We start from the raw sequence: 24,974 nt of genomic DNA on the forward strand, positions 1-24,974 counted from the left end.
TTTTTGTTAACAACTTTCGCTAATTGGGGGAGCCCAAATTTTGAAAATACCCATAAATGCTTTCATTTCTTGTCTAAATTAAGAAAAAAAATATTCAGAAAAAAATCAATTTCAAAAGGTTCAATAAAGCCTCAGAAGAAAGTGAAACCTATTTTTTTCTCGCTTGTATTGTGATCATTGTACTTACTTTGCAGAACCTGTGTTTGCTGCGAGTTATTAAGCGACGGCATAATGTGTGCCGGTATGCAATGCGTCGACTGCGCACGATCCAGCGCCTCAATACAAGCTAACGTCGTGTGGTTCACCGCGCTTTCCCGCACCAACACCAGTGTGCGCGCACCCTCGCTCGATGAAGATAGCGCCTGAAAGACAAAGAAATGGAGCGTAGAGTTTGCAATCTAATCTCAGGGGTTCTAACGGGATCTGAAATATAAAAAATATCAGGATCTGGATCTTCCCGCATATTTCAGATGCGTCATTCAAACTCTACGACTATTTTTGTTCTCCTCGATTGTTATTTATTTTATTGGTGTTCGAAGAAAAGTCTGATCAATATGCGTTTTATGACTACCAACATGACAAAACAAGAACGAGAAGATACGGTGGAAAATATTATGCACTACATGAAAAAAATGGAAAATATTATCTACACGTGAAATGTAAAAAAAATCGGAAACAATTTCGTGGAGTGGGTATGTACGTACATTCTTGAAGTGGTTGTTGAACTCGTGCTGATGGTTCACAGTGTGCAGCGCGGCCGCCAGCGCCGTCGCCGCCAGCAGCGCCGCCGCGCCGCGCCCCGCGCCCGCGCTGCCCGCGCACACCACCACGCCACCGTTGCTCTGCATCACAATACAATATCTACCTACTAGCTTTTGCCCGCGGCTTCGCTTGCGTTAGAAAGAGACAAAGAGTACCCTACGTCACTCTCCATCCCTTCAACTATCTCCACTTAAAAAATCACGTCAATTCATCGCTCCGTTTTGCCGTGAAAGACGGACAAATGGTGTTTGCCACTTAACGGCATCGGGTTTTCTGCAGCATTCAAAGGAAAGTTCGACAAAGGAGCACTAAAAACATGGGTCGATCAGGATCTCGCCCACACGACACGGAATTGAGGGCACGCAGCCCGGATTTCGTATAGCAGACTTTTGACTTTATCACGTTATAAGTAACTAGCTTTTACCCGCGGCTTCGCCCGCGTAATAAAAGTATTCATTAAGATTTTCATTTGGATCCTTAGGTTTCTCTGTAGGTATATTTATCTGCGATTATTTCGATTGCACATAATACTTTTGCTTGCAATGATTGTAGAAATATTATACATCGACCACAGCGTAGGTAATTCTATATACGCTGGAGAAACCTTTATAAACATCCCACATAGCCCGTATTTCGACACTATGATCGGTGGGTAAAAAGTACTTTTTTCTATTATCCCTTAAAAAATTTTACATTTTGCTTATACTTATCGCAAACGTAATCTTCAAGCAAGCAAACAACGATCGTCTTAGAGCACATTGATTATAAGAGACCGCCGACCGATTATCCGTATCCCTCTAACGATACCCATGTTATCCGTATCCGTATCCGTATCGCTATCGCTATCCCTATCCCAATCCCTATCCCTATCCCTATCCGTTATCAAGATGTTCAATGATTTCTTATCAAGTGCTAAAATATAAAGTTTCATGGTTTTATCTTTTAAAATTAAGAACTCCCATACAAACTTTCAACCTCTTTTTCAACCCCTTCATCCCTTTTTTTCGAAATAAAAAGTAGCCTATGTTCTGTCTCAGGGTCTAAAGATTGTCTGTTCCAAATTTCATCAAAATCGGTTGCGTGGTTTAAGCGGGAAAGCGTAACAGACAGACAGACAGACAGACAGAGTTACTTTCGCATTTATAATATTAGTATGGATGGATTGTCTCAATAATTCGATTCTACTGTAGGTACACTATACTGGAACATAATAATAATAAGTTACTTTATATCTTGAAATTTGCGAGCCTAAGGGTAAGGAGTGAAACATGTACTTACCGCTCTAGCAAACGCTGGACACAACGTAGCGAGTTCAGAGCATACCTCAGCGCCGTCTTCGCCGAAAACGCTTTGCTCTCGTTCTGACACTGAAATATCAACGAATATTAGGTTCTATTTTAGACTACGTCTTTTAACTACATCCAACTATTACTTAGCACAACATAGCGGATAATATTCCAGATCAAGAGCAGAGCAGAGAGCCCAAATGTGGAACTAAGCGGTAGAGTCAAACTCACCCAAATAAATCTCGACTCCTGCTGTTAATAAGGTTGCCAGAGCTCAATAAGAGTGTGGTATATTTGGGTCGACATCGCGCATGTAACATATCTGGACTTGCAGGCAGAGACGGTATGCTTGTTTACCACCGACGTAATATAAAAAAACCGGCCAAGAGCGTGTCGGGCCACGTTCAGTGTAGGGTTCCGTAGTTTTCCGTATTTTTCTCAAAAACTACTAAACCTATCAAGTTCAAAACAATTTTCCTAGAAAGTCTTTATAAAGTTCTACTTTTGTGATTTTTTTCATATTTTTTAAACATATAGTTCAATAGTTAGAGGGGGGGGGGGGGACGCACTTTTTTTTCCTTTAAGAGCGATTATTTCCGAAAATATCAATATTATCAAAAAACGATCTGAGGAAACCCTTATTCATTTTTAAATACCTATCCAACAATATATCACACGTTGGGGTTGGAATGAAAAAAAACATCAGCCCCCATTTTACATGTAGGGGGGGTACCCTAATAAAACATTTTTTTTTCATTTTTTATTTTTGCACTTTGTTGGCGTGATTGATATACATATTGGTACCAAATTTCAGCTTTCTAGTGCTAACGGTTTCTGAGATTATCCGCGGACGGACGGACGGACGGACGGACAGACAGACATGGCGAAACTATAATAGTTGACTACGGAACCCTAAAAAAGAATAACAAAATAATACGTTTTCCTTTTCCACTTACAGCATTGATTGATATATTTCTGCGTGATGTGGTACCATTCTCGCTGATCCACCGCCTCCATATAAACGCCGTCGCTACGCAACTTGGTCGCAAACAGCACTCCCTCATTATATGTGCCTTTGAAGAAACTTCTGGATATTGAATTGAAGCTAGCCTTTTCTTCTTCAGTTACTAGACGATCTTTAAATATGCTGTTTGCTTCTGCGACTAAGGCCTACAGAAATAAGTACACTTAGATTACTAAGATCAATTGTTTTATTGCTGAAATCCTAGATTAGCTAAACCACTACTACTAAAAGCTTAAAAATATATATTTGTGGATTGCTATATAGCCGCTTTGACAGTTTATTCATATAAAGATACAAGTAAATCTCGCCTTAATGGTAACCGACAAAGTGGGACGTTTTACTAAACACACTCACATTGAATGTTTTGAAGAACGCTCTGTCACAATAGTAAATAATTATCAATTGAAATGTTGTGTATAATTAAGTAGGTAAATGTAATTTTTTCTTAACGTGTGACTACGAGTTGGTTTTCGTCTAAAAAAAATGTACAAACGTCTTAAAAATATTGTGTGTTTTATTATATCAAGTTCCTAAGTGTGTTAGAATAACTTACCGTAATCAGTTCTGCTTTATTGGATGGTGAATACCACTGAATATTTTCACACCACCGCTTGAAATGCGAAGCGTTCCAGTAGTAATGCAGCTTAGATCGAAACGTTTCTGTGACCTAGAAAAAACATACTCTTGTTAATACTTACAAAAACCAGCACACAATATCGTCCATTCAACTTATAATTTATTTCGGGTGTCATGCAATTTCATAACAAGAGATATAAATGATCATTCACCTCTTTGTACATAGATAAGACGCTGGAAGCCAATCCGGATATGTCGGTGTCGCTGATATTTTTGTCGGTACTTTGTCTTAGATAAGCTCTTGCTAGTTCTAGCATTTCGTCATCATCCGGCTCCCTGGAAAAGTTCGTGTTTTAGAAACGGATATGATATCTAATATCAGAAAACTGATAAAAAGGCATTCATTCAGTCATGTACATGTTTATATGTATATTTTTTTACAGAACATTTCTAATTTCTGCACTCGGCAGACGTATTGATACCGTCCTTCAGTTCTAGGTGGACAACAATGAATTAGGGTAATTTGTGGAATGATGTCGGCAATGTTAAGAATTTAAGTTTAATTTAAATTATTTAACTTTAATTCTCTTTATAACTGGGGTATTTTGTAGGTAAATATTTTTTTTTTATATGTAGAGTTTGTTAGTTTTATTTATAGGTTTAATTTTAGATTTCATGTTATTGTTTTAGTTCTTACTAGTTTTGTGTTAAATAAATGTTAAGATCAAGGTAGAGTGGCGATCTCTTATGTCGGAGGCCAAGACCTTTTTTTGTGCCGCTGAGCCAGTGAAGTAAGTAAGTCAGAAACCTTAGAACGTACCTTTGATTCAAACGCATCGTATCGGTTATCGGTTAAGTTGACAAGGATACATGCAAGTAAGGTACTCACGGCAGCAGCAGCACGTGCAGGCGCCGGTGCAGCCGCGGCGGGGGCGCCGCGTGGGCGGTGGCCAGCACGCGCACGCGCGCCGCGCCCGCCCACTGCATGCCCTCCTCCTCCGACCCAAGGGACCAGAAACCGGACCAGCTCATCAACTGCAATTTGAGTACAAGCGTTCGTGAACTCATCATCTTTTTACAGCGGTCTCGACTTTGTCACGACTCATACGAGCCTGATGGTTGTGATTGGCGTAAGTGAAACGTTTTTACAGAATCGGTTGCCGGCTGGCATTTCGAACCGCAAAAGAGGCCGATTGAATAAATTGGACAAGATATCTTATCTAGAGGTATATATATGGTCGACTCTCGTGGAGACAGACGATTATCTGAACACATCTGGAGCGTTCTTCAGCCGTAATAACGACTAAATCCTTAATCAAATAAGGTCATATAGACTACTAGCTTTTACTCGCGGCTCCGCTCACGTTAGAAAGAGACAAAAAGTAGCCTATGTCACTCTCCATCCCTTCAACTATCTCCACTTAAAAAAAAAACACGTTTCGTCATCGCTCCGTTTTGCCGTGAAAGACGGCCAAACAAACATACACACACACTTTCCGATTTATAGTATTAGCAAGGACGATTATAAAGGACCAGCAGAGTCCATACTAAACACCGTACCCCGTTGGCAGTAGGGAATGCTCCCGGGAATTCCCGGTACCAAAAGTACCGGGAAATCCCGGGATTTTTGAACTCTTTGGGTACCGGTACTGATGTTATAAAATCCCGGTTCTTCGGTACTTTTCGGTACTGAAAAATGGACAAAGATTACAAACTAAAACGCATTTAATCACTTCAAAAATTTGAACGTAAACGACGGAATATCCATTGAATGCTGTACAAATGTAATGAAAATAGTTTCAAACGCGTTAGACTCGTCCCGCTCGGTATTCATCGGCTATGATTGGGACCTCGGCGTCGGTTATAATTAGAGGGTAAACCAAACTAACTTTGCTAATGTTAGAATTAGTTGAGGTCTGTAATGATTTCTTGCACATGTCGTCGAGGTTTCGAAAGTATGCTTAGAACGCAGTCTGGTATACTATAATTTTGGTCCTAATAGGCGACCGGAATAAAATTCTAACAATAGCCACCAAATTCTACAAAACCCTTTACTCCGAATCTCCCACACACCCACAGCCTGTGCCTGATTTAGAAGAAAGCTTCCAACATCAACATCGCATTTGTCGATTACCTACTCTAAAGCTTTCGACAGTCTTCATCACAATTCCATTTTCACAGCTTTACGCAATCAAGATATAAATCCCAGTTACATTCAGCTCATAACCACCATTTATCAAAATAGTACAGCCGCCATAAAACTACAGTCCTCAGGTTCCTCATTTTCTATTCAAAAAGGAGTCAAGCAAGGAGATCCGTTATCGCCAAAACTGTTTACCATCACACTTGAACAAGTCTTCCAGAAGCTTATGCCAAGTTGGGAAGATCGGGGCCTTATCGTCGGGAATGGAAGGCTAATCTTCGATTTGCGGACGACATTGTTCTGTTCTCCTCAACTGCCTCCGAACTACGATCAATGCTTCAATACCTCAGCGACGCACGCCTCGAGGTTGAACTTCAGATGAACATGTCGAAGACCAAGTTCATAACCAATAATAGCACCGCATGTAGGATTGAGATAAACGGAGAATCAGTTGCATATGTCCATCTACTTGAGCCAACTAATTTCTTTCAAGGCGCGACAAGAGAAAGAAGTCGAAAGACGGACTGAAAATGCCTGGAGAAGCTATTGGTCCATAAAACATCTCATGAAAGGCGATTTGCCACTGTCAATTAAGCGAAAACTCATGGAAATGGGACACCACGTTGCGCTCCAAAACAAAAATAGTCGACGTAGTTCGAAAAGCGGCAAAGCTGAAGTGGGACTGGGCCGGTCATGTCTGCCGAATGCCGAATGAGCTATGGGCCAAGATTACCACAGAGTGGCAGCCCAGGCCAAAACGGGGACCCGGCAGACCACGTATGCCATCGCATACGTGGTCAAGTTGGACTCCTTTATGAAACAATAGCCGAGGACTGCACAAAACCGGGAGGAATGGAAAAAGCGGGGGCAAGCCTTTGCCCCAGTGGGACATCGCAGGCTCTTAATAATAATAAAACATAATGAGATGTTTGTTACACCATACTCTTGAACGTAGCCTCCCGAACATGGTCGCCGCTTGGCCAATACGTATCCAACAATCTCTGCATCAAGCGAGAGATTGTTGGATACGGTCGACCTAAGGTAGCAAAACTTATCGACAACTTCCATTTTATGTTTTATTCATAATTTTACAACAAATGTACTAGTAAACCCTCAGTACCGAAAAGTACCGAAGAACCGGGATTTCCCGGTTCTTTCCCAGTACCGGAAATCTCAGTCCCGGTTCTGGGACTGGTACCGGTTCTGCATTCCCTAGTTGGCAGCCGTAAATCTATGTCGCTAGATGTCACTAAGAGTGTCATTTGAATAAAAATGTCGTTTTTTTTTAAAGTACGCACGCGGTAGTTCAACGGCATTACAAGTGATACAGTGAAAAGTACATAGATGACGCTAGGGGCCCGTGTCATGTTTCGGTCCCTGTTTACAACGCAAGCCATCGTTCTTATTTTGAATTATGACAATCATGCAAAAGAGTACCATACTGTCAAATTTTCTATCTCTTTCATTTCAGCGTGACGTCAATGATTAGTAATATTACTTTCAATATATTTAAAATTTAGATTTTAATGAGGCCATTTCGAACGGTGTTTATGATAGATATCATGTTGACAATCAATCTCCTGACCGTCTCGCTCACACCAATCCTATCCTATATTTGAACAAGTGCGACCGAAACAGTCGAGTATTATTGAAGATTTTTGAATGTCTAAAATCTTATTGGTAGTTGTCGAAAACCCGCTTTTTCCATAAAATGTTGGCGCGACGTCAAGTGGGTGATAGGCGTACGAGCAAGTACGCGTTGGATGGTCGACTACTATGCGCGGCGGTTTTTACGCGTACTTAGACCGTTTTCACATTATCCGATCCGATATCGGATGTCGGAAGGATTTCAATAGAAACAATCCAAGATGGCGCCTGTAATGTATGGATTATCGGTCCGATATCCGATATCGGATCGGATAATGTGAAAACGCACTTACGGTGACACATAATCGAAAAAGGTCGTCGAGCCATAAGTACGCATACTTGCTCGTATCGTACGTCTATCGCCCACTTCAGACTGCGTTTCGATCGGCGTTTAGCGTCAATGATTATCAGCTCGGCTTCATGGCTTTACGAACCTTAAGCTCGGACCATCGAATATGAAACTTATAAACTTTTTTGTACACAAGGATATAAAGAAGTTTATAACCAGGTGCTCCATGACACCATTGCACCAATCTGTCGCCAGCACCGCTACACTTCAACGGCCAAGTCACGTCAAGTATAAATGGGAAAGTGTGTGTGTCTGTTTGTTTGTCCATCTTTCACGGCAAAACGGAGCGACGTATTGACGTGATTTTTTAAGTGGAGATAGTTGAAGGGATGGAAAGTGACATAGGCTACTTTTTGTCTCTTTTTATATCCCCCCACTTCCTTATAATGGAGGATGGAAGTTTGTGGAGAGATTTTCGAATTTAACGCGATCGAAGCCGCGGGCAAAGGCTAGTTAACTATAATAATAAAGAAATCGCAGTAAGGAACTTTATGTAGATTTCATTACTTTTTAGAGATAAACAAGCAGCTCCATCGAGACGGCTATTTTTTACAGAAAGTTTTTGGTGGGATATACATAGGTATAGGTATATAACACTAACAAGGTATCTATTGTCTTAGTCCGTTTTCACATTATCCGATCCGATATCGGATGTCGGAAGGATTTCATTGGAAAAAATCCAAGATAGCGCCTGTAATGTATGGGGTATCAGTCCTACATCCGATATCGGATCGGATAATGTGAAAACGCATTAAATTTAGTCTCATTAATTATTAATTATGTCAGAGTTTAGGTTTATACGAGTACCAAACGAGTAGTATACGAGTAGAAAATATATTACCAAAACAATACAAACTATCATTAATTTATTATAAAAACGTAATCCAAAGTGCCACACCTAGTCGGCCAGTGCATGGCCTACGCTGCCGATGGTTAGGGTGCTCGGAGTGACATACAAGAAACGCTGAACTATCCGCGTTGTGTCCAAGACGAAGCCTGACCGACGAAGCTAGCAAGTCTCTCTACATGTTAGCTGAAATACTGTCAAACCGTTCACTGTGATTACTCAGATTATTATAAGCAAAATGATCTTCGAATGAACTTTCTGGACAATTGAGATGCATGGGCGCAGTCGAAACCAGCTCGCCCCTTCAGCCGTGTCCCGTTGAAAATCGGAAAGATTCTTTTCCTTAGCACATTTAATGTTTACAAATTGGATTCGCCTTCTGTCACCTAAACTGGTAAATTTATGTATGAGGTCATTGGTCATACAATTATTAATTTATACCGTTATTAATTCTGTATCTCTACTCGCATTGCTACTGCGATTCTAAAATATTTAATATCCATATTATGAATATTCAATAAATCATACAATGACATTTGTGATGTGACATGGATGTCAGATGTAACATCTGTTGGCACAATGATTGCGTTTTGTTGAACGTATTTGAGCTCAACATATAGGTTTATTATCACTAAGTATATTATATTAATGAACAACGAAACGGATGTGACATTTTCCTAGTCCACCAACGTCATCTAGTCATTTTATTTGGCAATAATTAGACAACATGCGAACAAACTTAGCCAGCGAAGCGATCACAACTACGTCGAGGCCGACCAAAAAATATAATTTGTAAAAATTGTGTTTTGAGCCAATATTTTGATATTAAAATAAAGTTTTTTGATAGTTATTCATAGTATAATATAAAAACAAGTAAAAATATGTGTGAAAATATGTTTTTTTCCACTCCCGGGTTACGAAACAACGCCATCTAGTTTTAAAGCAAAAACTAAGCTTTTTTCAGGGGTACGCTTTTTTGTATGGGCTATATCAGTCTAGTATTAAATGGTCCTTGGTATTAGTATGGATATCAGTCTACAAGACGCTTGGACTGGTATTACTGTCACCTGCAGCAGGAAGGAGCAGATAGCGCTGCTGCCCCACTCGTCGACGGCGGCGCGGTGCAGGGAGCGCACCAGCAGCGTGACGCGAGCTCCGCCGCGCCCGCCCGACCCCACCACATTATTCTGTCGGATATTTCATATCATATTAGACATCAATATTTTTTGTCCTGCAACCCATGAAGCAAAGTCAATCTTAGGTCTTGTTTTGCACATCATAAGGCCGTTTTCACATTATCCGATCCGATATCGGGTGTCGGACCGACATCCTACACCCGATAAACGCTTCCGATAGTATCGGATGTCGGTCCGATAAAACGCATTGTTCCAAATCAATGAAGTATGATTTTGTATCAAAAAATATTTTTAATTTTTTTTATATTTAATAATTATACGCACTACATTTCAAATATTTTATTGTAAAATTTAAATAATGATCATAAAAATACTCAAGAGTGGCAGCTAAAATAAATAATTTTACATTTAACTATATCTACTAAAAGATGAAAAAAATAGTATCCGCAATTCGGACCGATGATTACCAATCTTTTTTTTTTCAACAGAAATTCATCATTAACAACTGTTTAATAGACGCCATTTTTGTCACGACAAACGTATACCTACATTATATACGCACACATACAAATATTATTGGCCGACAGCTGGCGGGGGGTCCGGCATGCCAAAAATGTCGGAAGCGTCCTGCCGATATCGGCAGTTCGATGGTGCCTCGGACAAAAACTGTCGTAGGATAGTGCCATCTGGATTAAATCCGCAATTTTTGCGTTTTATATCGTTTTTTAGTAATAATGATCTATCAAATACATAAATAAAGACCTGGAAGCGCATAAATCTTACATTTTACATCCTTCCTACATCCGATATCGGATCGGATAATGTGAAAACGGCCTAAGTCGGGTCCACACAGAGCGAAGCACGCCGCGAGGCAATTTCCTCGCGCAGTAAACGTGTTATGTAGACGTACCTCGGGCTATAGAGGAATGCTCCATAACGCGCTATGTCAATGGACCTGGCCCTTTAGCACAACTTGCCTTGTCGCGCGCGAGTCCATACATCAAGCGCGACTTCAAGTATGGACTCGCGCGCGACAAGGCAAGTTGTGCTAGAGGGGCTGATCATCCTTAGCGACGAGGCCCTGAAGTGGTTGATTGGACTTGATTTACACGGACGTTTCTCTTCGTCATACTATGCCATACGATTAAATAAATAAGTAGGAGATGAAATTACTTACTCGTTTTAGTTCTGCAATAATATCTGTTGGTTCCAATATTGGTGTGCAATCTATAGTTATCACCGTCCCGTTGCTCTCTTTAGCTACGTACTCGGCTAACAAACTGAAATCGTAAGACAAAATGAGTTGAATCTTTTACTTAGGTACGCCAAATTAAAAACTATCTTTATTATAATGTAATTTAGTCCCAGGGCGTTAGTGACCTGAGTTCCAAGGACTTCAACTGATCGAATAAAATTTACTTCTCGGCACAAGCGCCAGGACCAATGATGAGTAGATGAGTACCCTCAGAGGCTCAGACGCAGAATACTCAGCACGGTTCCAAAATACTCAGTAGGAAGCTTCGATTACCTAGCTTTCAGACAGTACGGGATACGATATCGGTAATAGGGTCGGTAACTGTTGGTTCTTTAGTTTGAAAGAAAGCTCACTTTTTAGCACAAGCGTCAGTTCCAATGACGAGTAGGTGGGAATAGTCAGAGAGGCAGGCTCGGACTGTCGGTTCAACAGTCTGCCAGTGGCGAAGACAAATAGAGAGCTTCCGTCACCCAGTTTTCAGACAATACGGGATCCGATATCGGTAATAGGATCAGACACTGTCGGTTCTTTAGTTTGAAAGAAAACTCACTTCTTGGCACAAGCGTCAGGCCCAATGATGAGTAGGTGGGAATCGTCAGACGCGAGGCAAGCTCGGACTGTGGGTTCGACGGCAGCCAGTCGCGGAGACAAGTACAGAGATTCCGTCACCCAGCCTTCAGATAGTACGGGGTACGACAGCGGCGGGCCTAGGACCTCAGACATCTGAAATAGCGAGATTAAGGAATCCGGGAATATAAGACTTATAACATGATCTAGTTCAACTGACAGAAATGACAAATAATATAAAAATATTAAGTAGTTGAAAATTTTCAGCTATGTTACCTCCTCATGGAACTTGTCAATAGCATTTGCTTTGATGATGCTGGCAACGCTTCTCTCTATGGCCAAATAAATCAATTCTTCCGGTGTTTTGTTGACGCCGCTTACTTCGTTCTGAGCTATGTATTCAAACTGACTTAGTATATGTTTAACCTGTAAATATGGTGATGGTTAGGTAGACATACGATTCGTGTATCGCGGCGACATAGTGTCTGTAGGAAACTAGATACCACACGAGCCGTTTTAAATCAATCATATTTTGAATTTTCGTACAATGTCCTATAGTATTTATATTTATTATTTATTTATACTGTAAAATAAATACTTACGATCGACAAATTGTATATCTTTATAACGACATCGGATTTGTGTGTGTCAAACCAATGGATGCATTTCTTAACGGCTTGCTGCAGCAGCGACAGGGCCATCTTCGCCAGTTCATTATCAAACTCCGTTTTTCGCATCCAGTTTTCCATAACCTCTTCTACGCAGCTGCTTTCTTCACTGCAATTTAAACGGTATAAAAATACTTATTTTAGATGAGGAGTAACGTCTAGGCAGTACTTGACCACTGGAACAATGTAAAGACTGCTGTACTTATGTTTTGGATTTGAGAACAAAATTAGCGCGAAATATACATAAATATGTGTCCAAAATTCAAAATAGATAATGAACTATTAATACCAACCTCATCAGAATAACTTCCATCTGGGATAGTGTGGCGGGTGATGCATGGTCGAGACTGTGCGTCTCGAACAGGAAGTTGACGTTGGCGCCGAACTGCATGCGCCAGCCGGACGGCAGCGTCAGCAGCCGGTTGTCGTCCAGCACAGAGGCTAGGAACTACCAACCTCATGAGAATGACGCCCATGCGAGACAGCGTGGCGGGCGATGCGTGGTCCAGGCTGTGCGTCTCGAACAGGAAGTTGACGTTGGCGCCGAACTGTATGCGCCAGCCGGACAGCAGCGTCAACAGTTGGGCGTACAGTACCGAGTCTAGTAACTACCAACCTCATGAGAATGACGCCCATACGAGACAGCGTGGCGGGTGATGCATGGTCGAGACTGTGCGTCTCGAACAGGAAGTTGACGTTGGCGCCGAACTGTATGCGCCAGCCGGACAGAAGCGTCAACAGTTGGGCGTACAGTACCGAGTCTAGTAACTACCAACCTCATGAGAATGACGCCCATACGAGACAGCGTGGCGGGTGATGCATGGTCGAGACTGTGCGTCTCGAACAGGAAGTTGACATTGGCGCCGAACTGTATGCGCCAGCCGGACGGCAACGTCAGCAGCCGGTTGTCATCCAGCACAGAGTTTAGCGCCTCCACCCACGACGGGTCCACGTCGCCGTCCATCACCACCCACGACCACACGTCTGGGAATGGCACATAATTAGCCAAGAAAGACAACGTTGAGCAACGCAGTAAAACTAACTACTTATGTCAAAATGCTCGGTTAAACAGTCAAGACAAGTGTATAAGTAGTTATATCGAATGAGATATCTGTAAAATCGATGTCGCCAGCTGTGACTAAGCCTTTAGCTGACATGTCCACTATGTAGCATGTAGTACAACACACCTGAAGGTTGGTGGGACACCTGCAGCGCTGTGGAGGAGATGACGCCGTCGCTCCACTGCCGCGTGTCAGCGTCAATATGACCCAGTAACCAGCGGCGGCTCATCGCCTTCGGGTTGATACTGTACTCCACTATATTTCTGCCTTGTTGAACAAGAGCCTGAAATTTGTTAGCATTGCTTGATTGATTCCATGGACTCTTTAGCCTATTAGTTTAGTAGTGATTCTGATCCTGACTCAATGATGGAAATGGGTTTCAATGATGAAAGAGCGATTTATTTATTATATGACGTCTCTAGAATTATGGGTACTCTTAGTTTACGAATTATGGGATCACTTACGGTCTTCAAAAGTTTCCTGATGGTAGACTTCCCACATCCAGGAGGCCCGACCACGACCACGCCCATTCTCTGTTGCATCTGCTCATACAGTTCGATGCACTTTTGAACCTGAGATCATAATGCACCATAAATCATCAGGTAAAGCGACTATCATACCAAACATTTACTAATAAAAATAAAGTAAGTGATTCTTAGAATGCAAATTTCTGCATCAATTTTTTTGAAGTGTCTTGATGTAAGAGCTCATATAACCCGGCAACCTTCAAATCAAGAGTGAACAGGCATCTTCTGGGCGAGCTCACTCCATCGTAGGCCACGTCTTTGGCTAGTCTGTGGTCAAGAGTAAGCCCATTTATATATTAAAAAAAAAAACTGTTTATTTAGTTATCTTTTACTATACCTGAAGCTTATTATGCACAAGACCGAGCGTGGTTACGGACGCGTCGAGAGAGCAACTTATTGGGTCTGTAGCGTGCTCCTCTTGCGGCACGTCAGCAAACACCAGGGACAAGATGTTTTCGAACCTGCAATAAGATGATGTTATGGTCTATGGAGCCAAATACCAAGTCTATCATAAGTAAAAGATGAAGAGCAGATTTTTGTATTTTTTGTAAAATTTTACAGATTATGTAATGTGTAAAAGCGTGAGGTCCCGCACAACGCGAACAACTAACATGTTTTCCATTTGCGCGCCTTTTGACGTCTAACAAAAAAGCTTTAGAAAAGCACAAAAACACGTTCGCAATTTGTAACGTTATTCTATTGACGCTTATGTAGAAATGTGTTAAAAGGTGGTTGGATACCTTCCCGCGTCGTGTCCGGTGAGCTTGGATACGTTGTTTAGGCGCAGCACGCGGCGCAACGCGGCGCGGCGCTCTTGCGGTGTGAGGCCGCGCGCCGCCAGCGCCGCGCCCGCGCTGCCCACCGCCGCCTTCAGCGCGCGCAGGCCCCAGTCGTAATGCCGCTGCCCGCCGAGCAATGTGCTGATAAATTACAATATGGTTAATACATGGCTTCCGTGCATTTACACATTATTCTCGCGATATTTCTACATATTTAGTGCTGGATTTTTGAAGTTGTTACTGTGCTTCCACATAATTCAATTCAAGTCAATTCATTTATTTATCAGATTTCAAGTGATCCAATATGTTGGTCGTTAAACTCTGATGGCTGTGCCTCGAAAAAGTTGGGCTCTAAACAAATGAAAGTCTGATGGTGCGAGTTTTGGAGAATAAGGTGGGTGGGGTATCGTCTCCCAGCCCAAGTTCTGCATCTGTTGGCGAACGGTAGATGCGACATGAGGTCGAGCGTTATCATGTAGTAAAATTACAGTGGCTCGTCTTCGTCGTTTTTTCTTGATAGCAGAAGATAGTTCGGTGAGCTGTGTTGAATATTTGTTAGCGTTTACAGTTTCATTGTGTAATAGTTCATGAAACAGCATGCCTTGCGAGTCCCAGAAACAATAAAGCAAAATTTTTAAGCGGTTCTTTTGACTCAGCTTCGGTTGAGTTGGTGGCGTTTCTTCTCGAGGCAGCCAAAAAGCACGACGTGTATCGTTCTCATAATAAATCCATGATTCATCTCCCGTAACCAGATCAGTCAAAAACTCTTTACGTCGGGGTCGCAGCAAAAGTGATTGACAGATGGCGACACGGACTGCACGACTGGCGTCGGTAAGGATGTGCGGTTGCCAATAATAATTACCTGGCTATAGGATAGAGGTAACTGCATACAAGTTCTCAGCGAGCACCTCTGTAGTAACGCACTGCGAGCGAGTAGGTGCCTCGCCAGCTGGTCTCCTTTCGGCCCCACCATAGCAACGGGCCGCAGCACCCGCTCCAGGGCCGCCAGCAATATACGGCAATAAACGAGAACTTGATAAGGGGTATATGATCGCTAAATGTATACCTGGCCATCGAGAAAACGGCATACAAGTCCTCTGCGAGCGCCTCCGCGTCAGTAACGCACTGCGCGGCGAGGAGGTGCCTCGCTAACTGGTCTCCTCTCGGCTCCACCATCGCCACGGGTCTCAGCACCCGCTCCAGGGCTGCCGGTAATGCCCGGCGCCCTCCGTAGCCCCTTCCCACTGGATTCATGGTCGCTGCTACACCACACCATTGAGATACGGTCACCTGCAACCAAAATAACATGCATAAACTCACAAGTGTACTACAACAAAGGAAACTTAAAAAAACTGCTTAAGTTTCAAGTTGATATAAAACGAAATTGTGATATTGCAAGGTAGATTAGCCACCTCGGCCTGCCTCGGTGCAGCGGTAAGCACATCAGCCGCGATGGCTGGGGACCCGGGTTCGATTCCCAGCATCGCCACCGGTGGGCTTGGTCGCTTTTTCTTTGATGTATGGTATCCATTTCAGTTTATAATGTATATATAGTATAATAGTTCCTAGTGTTAGTAGGAGATGATGATGAAAGTACCTATAGTATAACTATGTACAATTTTGTACATACGTAAAAAAACGAATAAAATAATATTGTTCCCTAGTTCGAGGGATCTTACGTGTTTCCCATTGAGCAGCGCCGTGGCCTGTCCAGTGTTTTCCCTCATAGCGGCAAGCAGCGAGGCCAGCTGGTGCGATATACTAGCGAGTGTGTCAGCGGTCAGCCGGTTGAACTCGTCGAAGCAGCCCCAAGCGCCGCACAGCGCTAGGCCACTGAGCAACCGCCCCATGCATTCTGTGTCCATTGCCTATAAATATAATTTTCCAGAAGTTTCAGAGAATTTAAATTGTAAATCTTGACAAAATTGTAATAGTTCCTTAAGCTAAAGTTATAAGATTTAGGTTTATTTTGCACAAGGTCAATTAAATACTCGTGATATGTTTAAATAAGCATATCTAATATGTATATTTTATTTTAAAATACAACACGTTGCTATAATTATCATATAGATAATACCGGACGTCAACCAGGAAGTAGTAGACACATCCATCGATAGACTTTTATTGTGTGATATTTCAGTTCATAAACATTAAAATTTTAAGAAGAGCTAGTGTAATACGAAATTGTTGATATTGAAGGTGTGTGATATGAGATGCTTGACATATTAGAATTCGTGGTAAGGTACTTGATAACTTAGTTATTAACGCTGCAAGATGTTTAACAAATTAATCTGTAATGGCACAAAAATACCGAGTCATTGCATAGTACCATATTATCACATAAAAAATCTACGTCAGGATTGAATTTTTCATCTAGTAAAAATGCTGTTTCGTCACGGCTCATTGATTGACTGTATAAGCCACCTCTCCATTACATTACAGCTCTACTTACTTCATCACAATTGAACACCAAAACTAAGCGTCCAACTAGACCACCCAGTGCTTTAACTGATTCGGTTTTTCCCGTCCCGGCTGGTCCAAATGGGTTTCCCATCAAACCGAGATGCAATGACTGAAAACAACGTTTTTTATGGTCATTATCAAGAGAAAGGCTTCAATTATAGTTAGGAACATGTCTATGAACTGTAAACAAATCCGCACTAATCACCATGTGTAAAAGCCACACTATGCAGGCTATACTGATTACTGTATCTCCTTGGTGATGATTCCGGATAAACAAATCTGACTTACATGATTTTACTGATCAACTTTTCCCACACGTTTTGTAATTTAGTAGGTATGGTACCACAGCAAACATAGTAAAACACGGATTTATCATTATCACACACACATAAATCCTAACTGATTGCATTGCAAACAATACATTCCATGGGTGTGTACAAATAAATTGTGAAGAATAATAAAACGCCAACCAGCAACAAAAGTGACTAAGTGTATGGGGTCATATGTACAATGATCAGCACGCGGTTTTATTGTCTTCACAGCAAAATTGTTCTGAGCTTAGTACCTACTGATATTAACTGTACAACATTTACTTACCTGAGTCAGTATCAAAAAGCATTCATCAGCTAATTCTGTTCGGACAAACTGGCCTGTATTGATCCCCAGATACTCATACGAGTAGGAAATCTGAGCTAATCCCATTTTAGCAACAACTTCTTTGGAACTCTGTATGTAGAATCTAAAATGAATAATCATTATTAGTTTCCAAACGCTACTAAATAACAGATAACTAAAGTAAATTTTGCATCAAAATAGTGAACCAAAAACATCTTTTATCAGCTTCAAAAGTATGGAATGGATATATATCATATATTTTAGAAGCTAGACTCAGATCCCATACTATATATATAGGTATATATTGAAAAGCTATAATTATAGAGAAACATCTCTTTTGGCGCAGGTAAAATCTGTATTTATAAATAGGCAATTAGATGAGGATCGAGTTGAGGGTATTACCTGAGTTGCTTCTGCCACAGCCAGTCACTAGTAGCAACAACATTATTGCTAATCAGTGTACGAACAACATTAATGTAATAAGCGCACTGTAAGAGGAGTGCCTGTCGTTTCTGCTTCTCGCTTTCATCCTCAATTTCAGTTGCAGCATAGTATGCACTCTCTTTCTCAATGTTGGTCATTAATTTGTGAAGATCTTTGGACCCAATAGCTTTTTCAGTTTGTTCCGTAAATCGAATGTTTTGAGCTAGGCAAAGTATTTGTGTCGGAAGGGAAAATGGATCCTGCTCCTGTAGAGAACTAGAAACGACGCATTTTATAGTCATATTCTTTAGAGATGTACGCATTTCCGTTTCCAGGTTCTTGAGCCAGACCTGCAAGTAATTCGAATAACTGATTGTACCTACTTAAACTCCTAATGAAATAAATATTTACTTAACCTAACTATTCATCTCAAATTAACCGGGTAATACCTACATATGTACAATTGTACAGTCGACTACAAAGAGACGTATCCATTTTTTCACCTTATTACAATGCAATGCTTAGGTGAAATAGTGGATACATCTCATTGTAATCGACTGTAGGTACACTATTCTGCGTAGGTACTATATTAAAGTCCCTGTTGATTTATTTAAACCCCATCGCAAAAACACTAGAGGTCTAGTAATTTAATTAGGGACCTATATTATTTTATCAACTATCCCAAGCGCAATAAGGTAAGAAAGGTCCTAGAATCCCTGTAATGATGGCAAACATGTGATCTTGATATATAATTTACTGGACTGGACGAGATTTGTAGGTATAAGATTTCTGTCTGAAAAAGTCGAAAGTAGTATAAACTTTCGCTGCGGCCGGAGAACGGAAAAAAATGTAGATACTTTATATTGCCCGTACCTCGACAGGACAATCAATGTCGACTGGGTGGTCAAGCTGGAACGTCTCATCGTAGTGACTACAAAGTGCCGTAATCGACATGTTGCCAGGCCCCAGCCGCACTCCACTGGTCCCCGGGAACAGTTTCTTCAGGTGCGTCTGCATGACCGTCTCCCGCCCCTCGGACCCGGCTCGTGCTTGACCGAGCAGCTCCAGCAAATCGTCATCGCTCAGAAAATATAACCTCGGGAAGACAGATCGCTTTTCCTAAAAACATTAACAGGGCCGTAGGACGATAGTGTAAACATAAAAATTTAAATAGTCTATAAAATCACTGCGCGTGTACCTATATTCGAATTTGATGAGCAACCAAATAAAACTAGCGTGTAATTAAAAATACTGAAATAGCTCTATAACGCGTAAGGCGCTGCGTCAGACATGAAGACATGATCAATGAAACCGCTGTAAGCAACTAATAGTGACTCGGTGTAATTTTAAAGTAAGGACATACCCACAACATATGAAATTAATTTTCAAGTAATATATAAAAAGGTATTCTACGTAATTTTATACTACGTCGGTGGCAAACAAGTATACGGCCCGCCTGATGTAAAGCGGTCACCGTAACCTATGGACGCCTCACTATGGGAGGTTTTCATGATCTACGCGGCCAATACTAGATTTCACTAAATTTAAAACAACGGTCCAAAAAACACTGAATAAGCAAGGTGACATTCCGGGGAACAATATTCATCCCCTCCCACCCCTGTCCAGTGCATGGCGCCTTGTCAGTGTTCGTCGGAATTTGATCATTGAACCTAGTGTACGTGTCAGTTCGCGGCAACTTTGTAAAAACCGATGGCTTTCCTAGTGAATGGTTATTATTCTACGTTGTTTTATAAAGAAAAGTTAAAGGATCCTAATTCTGCAGGTAATATGCTATTTCAATGTTTTTTTGTTTGTTTGAATTGTCAGATTTCATGTACAAACTTAGACATTTAAAAAATACCACGTGCAACAAAGATTATCTTAGTATTTATTTTAAATATTAAAGTTTTTAATGTATTATCGGGGTAGATCCGGTATATGTTCTGATTGATATTGATAATTTAGAGTTTTAGGTAATAGATAACAACAAAAACAGCCGCGGTATTTCGCAGTTGTAAAATATCATGTACATTGAGTTTTTAGGGTCGAAAAAGTATAAAAATGCGAATGTTGATTTATGTTTTTTAACTCAATATTGTAAGTGTTATAGGCTCACCGGGAACATCCGGAGTAAGGACAGTCACTCATCGATACTTGCTGGACCTAATTAAAAATGAAAATTTGCCGATTTTGAAAAAAAAACTAAGTTTTTTGAAAAATCTTCTACTGTCAGGCGAGGAGTATACTGAAGATGAATACAATAAAATTAGTAGCAGTTTCGCACATTTCAAATCAGAAATGACACAACTATGGGCCAAAGCGCATAAAAAAGAAGAAACTTTCGTAGTTGTGGTTAGAAGAAACATTGAGATTCCGGTGGCTACACAAAATCGGTCGGGCGGACGTCCCAAAAAATCGTTTGAAGAGTCCAGTGAAAGGAGAAAACTAAGAAAAACAGAGGTACTACGTTCGGGTGCAGAGGGTGGACTGATAGTCTACGCAGCCCAAGTTGAGCTGATGAAATCTGGAAAAAGGGATGCTTCCGATATTCTGAAAGATATATAGACGGATATAATGTAGACGTAGAACAATACGACAAATATGCTTTAGAAACTGCCCGACTTTACGTTGAATTGTAATTTGTACCTGTGGCACCCAATGACGCCGACACTTCATAAAGTGGTCATACATGGAGGTATTATAATAAAACACGCATATCAGTACCGATAGGACAGCTTTCGGAAGAGGCAGCAGAGGCGAGAAATAAACATTTTCGAATATATCGGCAGAACTACTCGAAAAAATGCTCAAGAACAGCTTGCAATCAAGACATATTCAATAGGCTACTTCTAAGCTCAGACCCCCTGCTAAGCAGCATGAGGACCTTAAAGAAAAGGATCATTCGTTTGTTTCTTCCAGGAACTATCGCCCTGCTGCAATTACCTCAGCCAAATAAGAAAAATGATTCTTCAGATAGTGAAGATGAAGAACATGCTTAGTACCATAAGTGAAAAATAATGTAAACAATTAATTTAATAAAAATACCATGCAAATATTAAAAAAACAGTATTTTTTGTATCATTTACCCCATTTGTAACCATTTTAAGTTAAAAAATAGTTTTGGCCGCGTAGATCATGAATACCTCCCATAGTGCGCCTGCAACTCAAACAGTTAATCACAGTTAGTCAATTACTTTACTTAGTAGCCAAGTGTTGTTCCAAAGTTTGAGTGAGAGATTTATTCGTTTTGAAGGGAAACCAGTTTGAGAGGTTTGGCAGGAAACGACACAATATTTTAAAATACCCAATACACTGCTACCACTGCGCCAACATTAACTCAATCATTTTTTTTTACTCTACTTACCCGCATAAAAAATGCAGATAAATACTTTTCTAATTTTAAGTACCTAAAAATGAACTCATTCCTCTTAGGGGCCATCATTCGACGCGTAGAATTACATCAGAATACTTACGTCCATATACTGTTTGAGTGCAGACTGGCAAGCATGTAATTGTTCTGAAATGGAATCCAGCGTCGATTGTAGACGGGCCGACTGCAACAACACAGATAGTCTGGGGTCCGCCTCGAAAATGCGTGTGGCCTGTCGAAATCCTTGGTCGACCTTCCGGAACTTCATGCCTAGCTCACCCTCATCGTTGGATAAGATCGGCTCTAGGTATAACCATCTGTAAAGATTGTATTGTACAGGAATAGCCGAGTAATGTATACGCTTAGTGCATCATTAGTGCTAGTGCTTACGTCACTACCTACTTGATTATAAAAACAGACAGTTAGTAAAACATAATTAGGTACACACAAAACTGCACTTGTAATGTTAGTGCGACTGGAGTAAATAATACAGTCTTTTTTGCACTTGAAGCACATGGACCATAATGTAAGGGAAAGCCACAAATACTCGAGCGTAGTGGCGCCCTACTGCTTTGGGACAAATCAGCGCTGCAGCCTCCATGCTGTAGCATAATGCTGAACTACCTATGTAATGTTTGTATCTATGAGCAACAATTTTTCTTTCTTTTAAAAACGATATAGTTTCTCTCACATATTTATATTTCTTTCGAATAGAGAGAGAGACAGAGAGAGGGGGAAATCGAGGTATATGCAACATGATCTCTACACCAGCTTGGAAGTCCTCGACAAAGGATAATGCAGATATGTATAAAAATTACCATCCAGAGTCTATGATCATATCGCTAACGGATGTTAGACATATCGGTTATGCTTATGAGCGTGTAGCTCCTTATCAAAATGTGCCAAGCAGTATCGTTTGTAATTTTAAATCAAATAGCAAAAATTGTTTATAATAGATATTATAGTCAATCGTATAAGGCAAACCTTGTTGTTACCTTTGATTGTAATAATTAAATAAATAAAATAAAAAAACGCTTTAATTTTCATATTTGTGATGCCAGGAAGGTTACAAGTCCGGTTAACTCAAATTAAGTTGAAAAGAAAAGGTAGTTTATTTATTTATATTGCAGGCGATAGGTATAATGGTATTGTATAACCATAAGCTGTTACTACAAAACCAATTAGGTTCGGGAGGGGTAAATATGGCAAGGGCAGATTCGGTAATTGCTTACTCATAATACTCATATACTTATTATACCTACTGAACTTTAATCTCTCGTTTCTTTAAGAACACGTGGACAACAGAGGTCACTTAAATTAACATTCGCAAGGCATACAATAATTACATACCTTCTTAATGTAATGATATCGAATCTACAATGGACTTTAGTGGACATTGTTTTTATAAAAAAAGTAAGGTCATCAAATCCGGTTACTCTCTTGTAACGTCATTTCATTAACAAGAAGAAGGGAGTTGGGGACAGTGAAGGGAGTTGGTGCGTTTTCACATTATCCGATTCGATATCGGATTTAGAACCGACACCCTATTTACCTATTAAAGGAGTCATTTACGATATTTGTCATTGAAATCTTTCCTACATACGATATCGGAAAGGATATTGTGAAAACGCTCTAACTGGATGACTTGCGTACCTAAACCTATACGATATATGTAATATGTAGCAACGTGGGAGACTTGCCCTAACGTCCTGGCAGGAAAATATGGTCGCGCGATAAATGATAAAACATCAGGCCGTCCCTATCGCACTATTTGTAAGTGCGATAGGGACGGCCCGAGTTTTATCGTTTATCGCGCGACTATTATTGCCTGCCTGATTTGAAATCACTAAAGCGTATCACCTGTAAAACTTACATTACCTGCTCTACCATAATGGTACTAAATATGTACATTTGTTTAAGGCTCTCACTTTGCAAGGCTACACAATAAGTCTAAATTATAAGGCAACCGCATCCCTTATGATAGCTACCACAGGATAACAGAATAAGTGAAAAAAAAAACAACAGTTTTTAGAAAATATTTTATTAACATCACTTTACAATATATATTTTATAGTTAAGTATAAGTGCCTCGAATGTCACAAACACAACAGAAATAGGATTAGGCTGTTAGCCTCAAGATATGAGTTTAGTAACTATAGGTTATATAATAGCTACGCTGCGAAGCCTTTTCTGAATGAAAAATCACGTATGAAATGCATTAGTTATAAATACAAAGGTCAATAACTCAATATTATACCAGACTAGGTATTTATTAGGTATAATGTACTATTATGTACTAACAAGACTCATACATGTATTCTAGCAGTAGAACGTCAGTAAATGCATAGTATGTAAATAATTATAAGTTACTTAAAACTAACTAAGGCACTGAAACTCTTATATAAGATAAACAGTTATAATGTAGGTATAAAACTAAATTACATATGAACAGAAATAGGCCTACGAAAACTTAATATTTTCTTTGGAACAGTAATTACAAGAAGCCTCCATTTTCCTAATCAATTTACAGCTATCGAAAAATGTGTAACTTTTCTGAGCCCCTAGTATAAATTTCATTCGAAAACTTTACGATATGTTTTAGATTTTTTACTTTAAATAACCTATGTTTTGAAAATGCCGCGCTGGGCGCTTGGCGTACCTACTCATTATAAATTCCACAGGTACCACATGACGTTTACCCAAAATTTGTCTTATTCTTTCTTTCTTTCTTTATTCATTTCGTTAGATAATAATACCGAGACAAGTTTTCGGATGATATTTACACTAGAGGTACCTACTGAAAAAAAAAACAACGTTTAAACAGTGACATGAAGTTTGATCGAGTTTACCTTTAGATATGAAGAACTTAACTGTTGAGGTAACTTCTAGACGCTACTTTACATTAAATAAACCTACTTTACACGCCCTTCTGTTTCTAAAATAAATGCATACGTTTACTAATTTGTTGCGTACTATTACAATCACACTTCGCTCATATTTAACTGTAACATAGCTCTGATTCATCGAATATGTAATTGTTCGCAGTCGCACGTTCATCATAAACTAGGCACACACTTTGAACGAAATATGGACACTTCTGTAGTCTAACTACACTCTTAAACGATGACTAACACTGTCAAAATACAGCTTTATGGCACTCATAGAACAGATATGAAAATTGTGAAAATCTATTCTTCTTTTAATTTTCATAATCAAAATAATTATGTTGTACACGACCTGTATGCATCAGACTTTCTTGTAATTTCTGCGAGGTAATAGTTCATGTTTATATTTAAATCAGCTATTTCTTTTTCTAATGTACTTAGCTCTTGGTTATTAGCATTGTACAATTCTTCCATGTTAGCAAGAAGTTGGAGTTGGTTTTGTGTCTGACTAGCTAGCTTATTTGCGCGATCTAATAACTCTTGCGCTCGCTCTCGAGACTTGGACGTTTGATTTGCGCTTGCAGTAAGAGA

At 40.3% G+C, this 24,974-nt stretch overlaps 1 protein-coding gene across 1 annotated transcript in view; it reads right to left on the reverse strand.

The window, feature by feature from the left end:
* LOC125229182 (cytoplasmic dynein 2 heavy chain 1) overlaps positions 1 to 24,974 on the reverse strand; it is an 89,898-nt gene that overhangs the window by 20,485 nt on the left and 44,439 nt on the right. Inside the window, 24 exon segments of the mRNA XM_048133975.1 lie at positions 188 to 362; positions 705 to 842; positions 2,041 to 2,129; positions 3,005 to 3,218; positions 3,626 to 3,739; positions 3,861 to 3,984; positions 4,538 to 4,683; positions 9,702 to 9,821; positions 10,948 to 11,050; positions 11,576 to 11,748; positions 11,869 to 12,018; positions 12,195 to 12,369; positions 13,037 to 13,244; positions 13,448 to 13,604; positions 13,786 to 13,893; positions 14,186 to 14,309; positions 14,589 to 14,768; positions 15,694 to 15,917; positions 16,307 to 16,495; positions 17,080 to 17,199; positions 17,688 to 17,829; positions 18,108 to 18,478; positions 19,002 to 19,247; positions 21,602 to 21,815. Of these exon segments, the coding sequence (XP_047989932.1) occupies positions 188 to 362; positions 705 to 842; positions 2,041 to 2,129; positions 3,005 to 3,218; positions 3,626 to 3,739; positions 3,861 to 3,984; positions 4,538 to 4,683; positions 9,702 to 9,821; positions 10,948 to 11,050; positions 11,576 to 11,748; positions 11,869 to 12,018; positions 12,195 to 12,369; positions 13,037 to 13,244; positions 13,448 to 13,604; positions 13,786 to 13,893; positions 14,186 to 14,309; positions 14,589 to 14,768; positions 15,694 to 15,917; positions 16,307 to 16,495; positions 17,080 to 17,199; positions 17,688 to 17,829; positions 18,108 to 18,478; positions 19,002 to 19,247; positions 21,602 to 21,815 (4,004 nt within the window).

Source organism: Leguminivora glycinivorella, chromosome 8 (genome assembly GCF_023078275.1).
Source record: "Leguminivora glycinivorella isolate SPB_JAAS2020 chromosome 8, LegGlyc_1.1, whole genome shotgun sequence".
In the NCBI taxonomy this organism is placed as follows: Eukaryota; Metazoa; Arthropoda; class Insecta; order Lepidoptera; family Tortricidae; genus Leguminivora; species Leguminivora glycinivorella.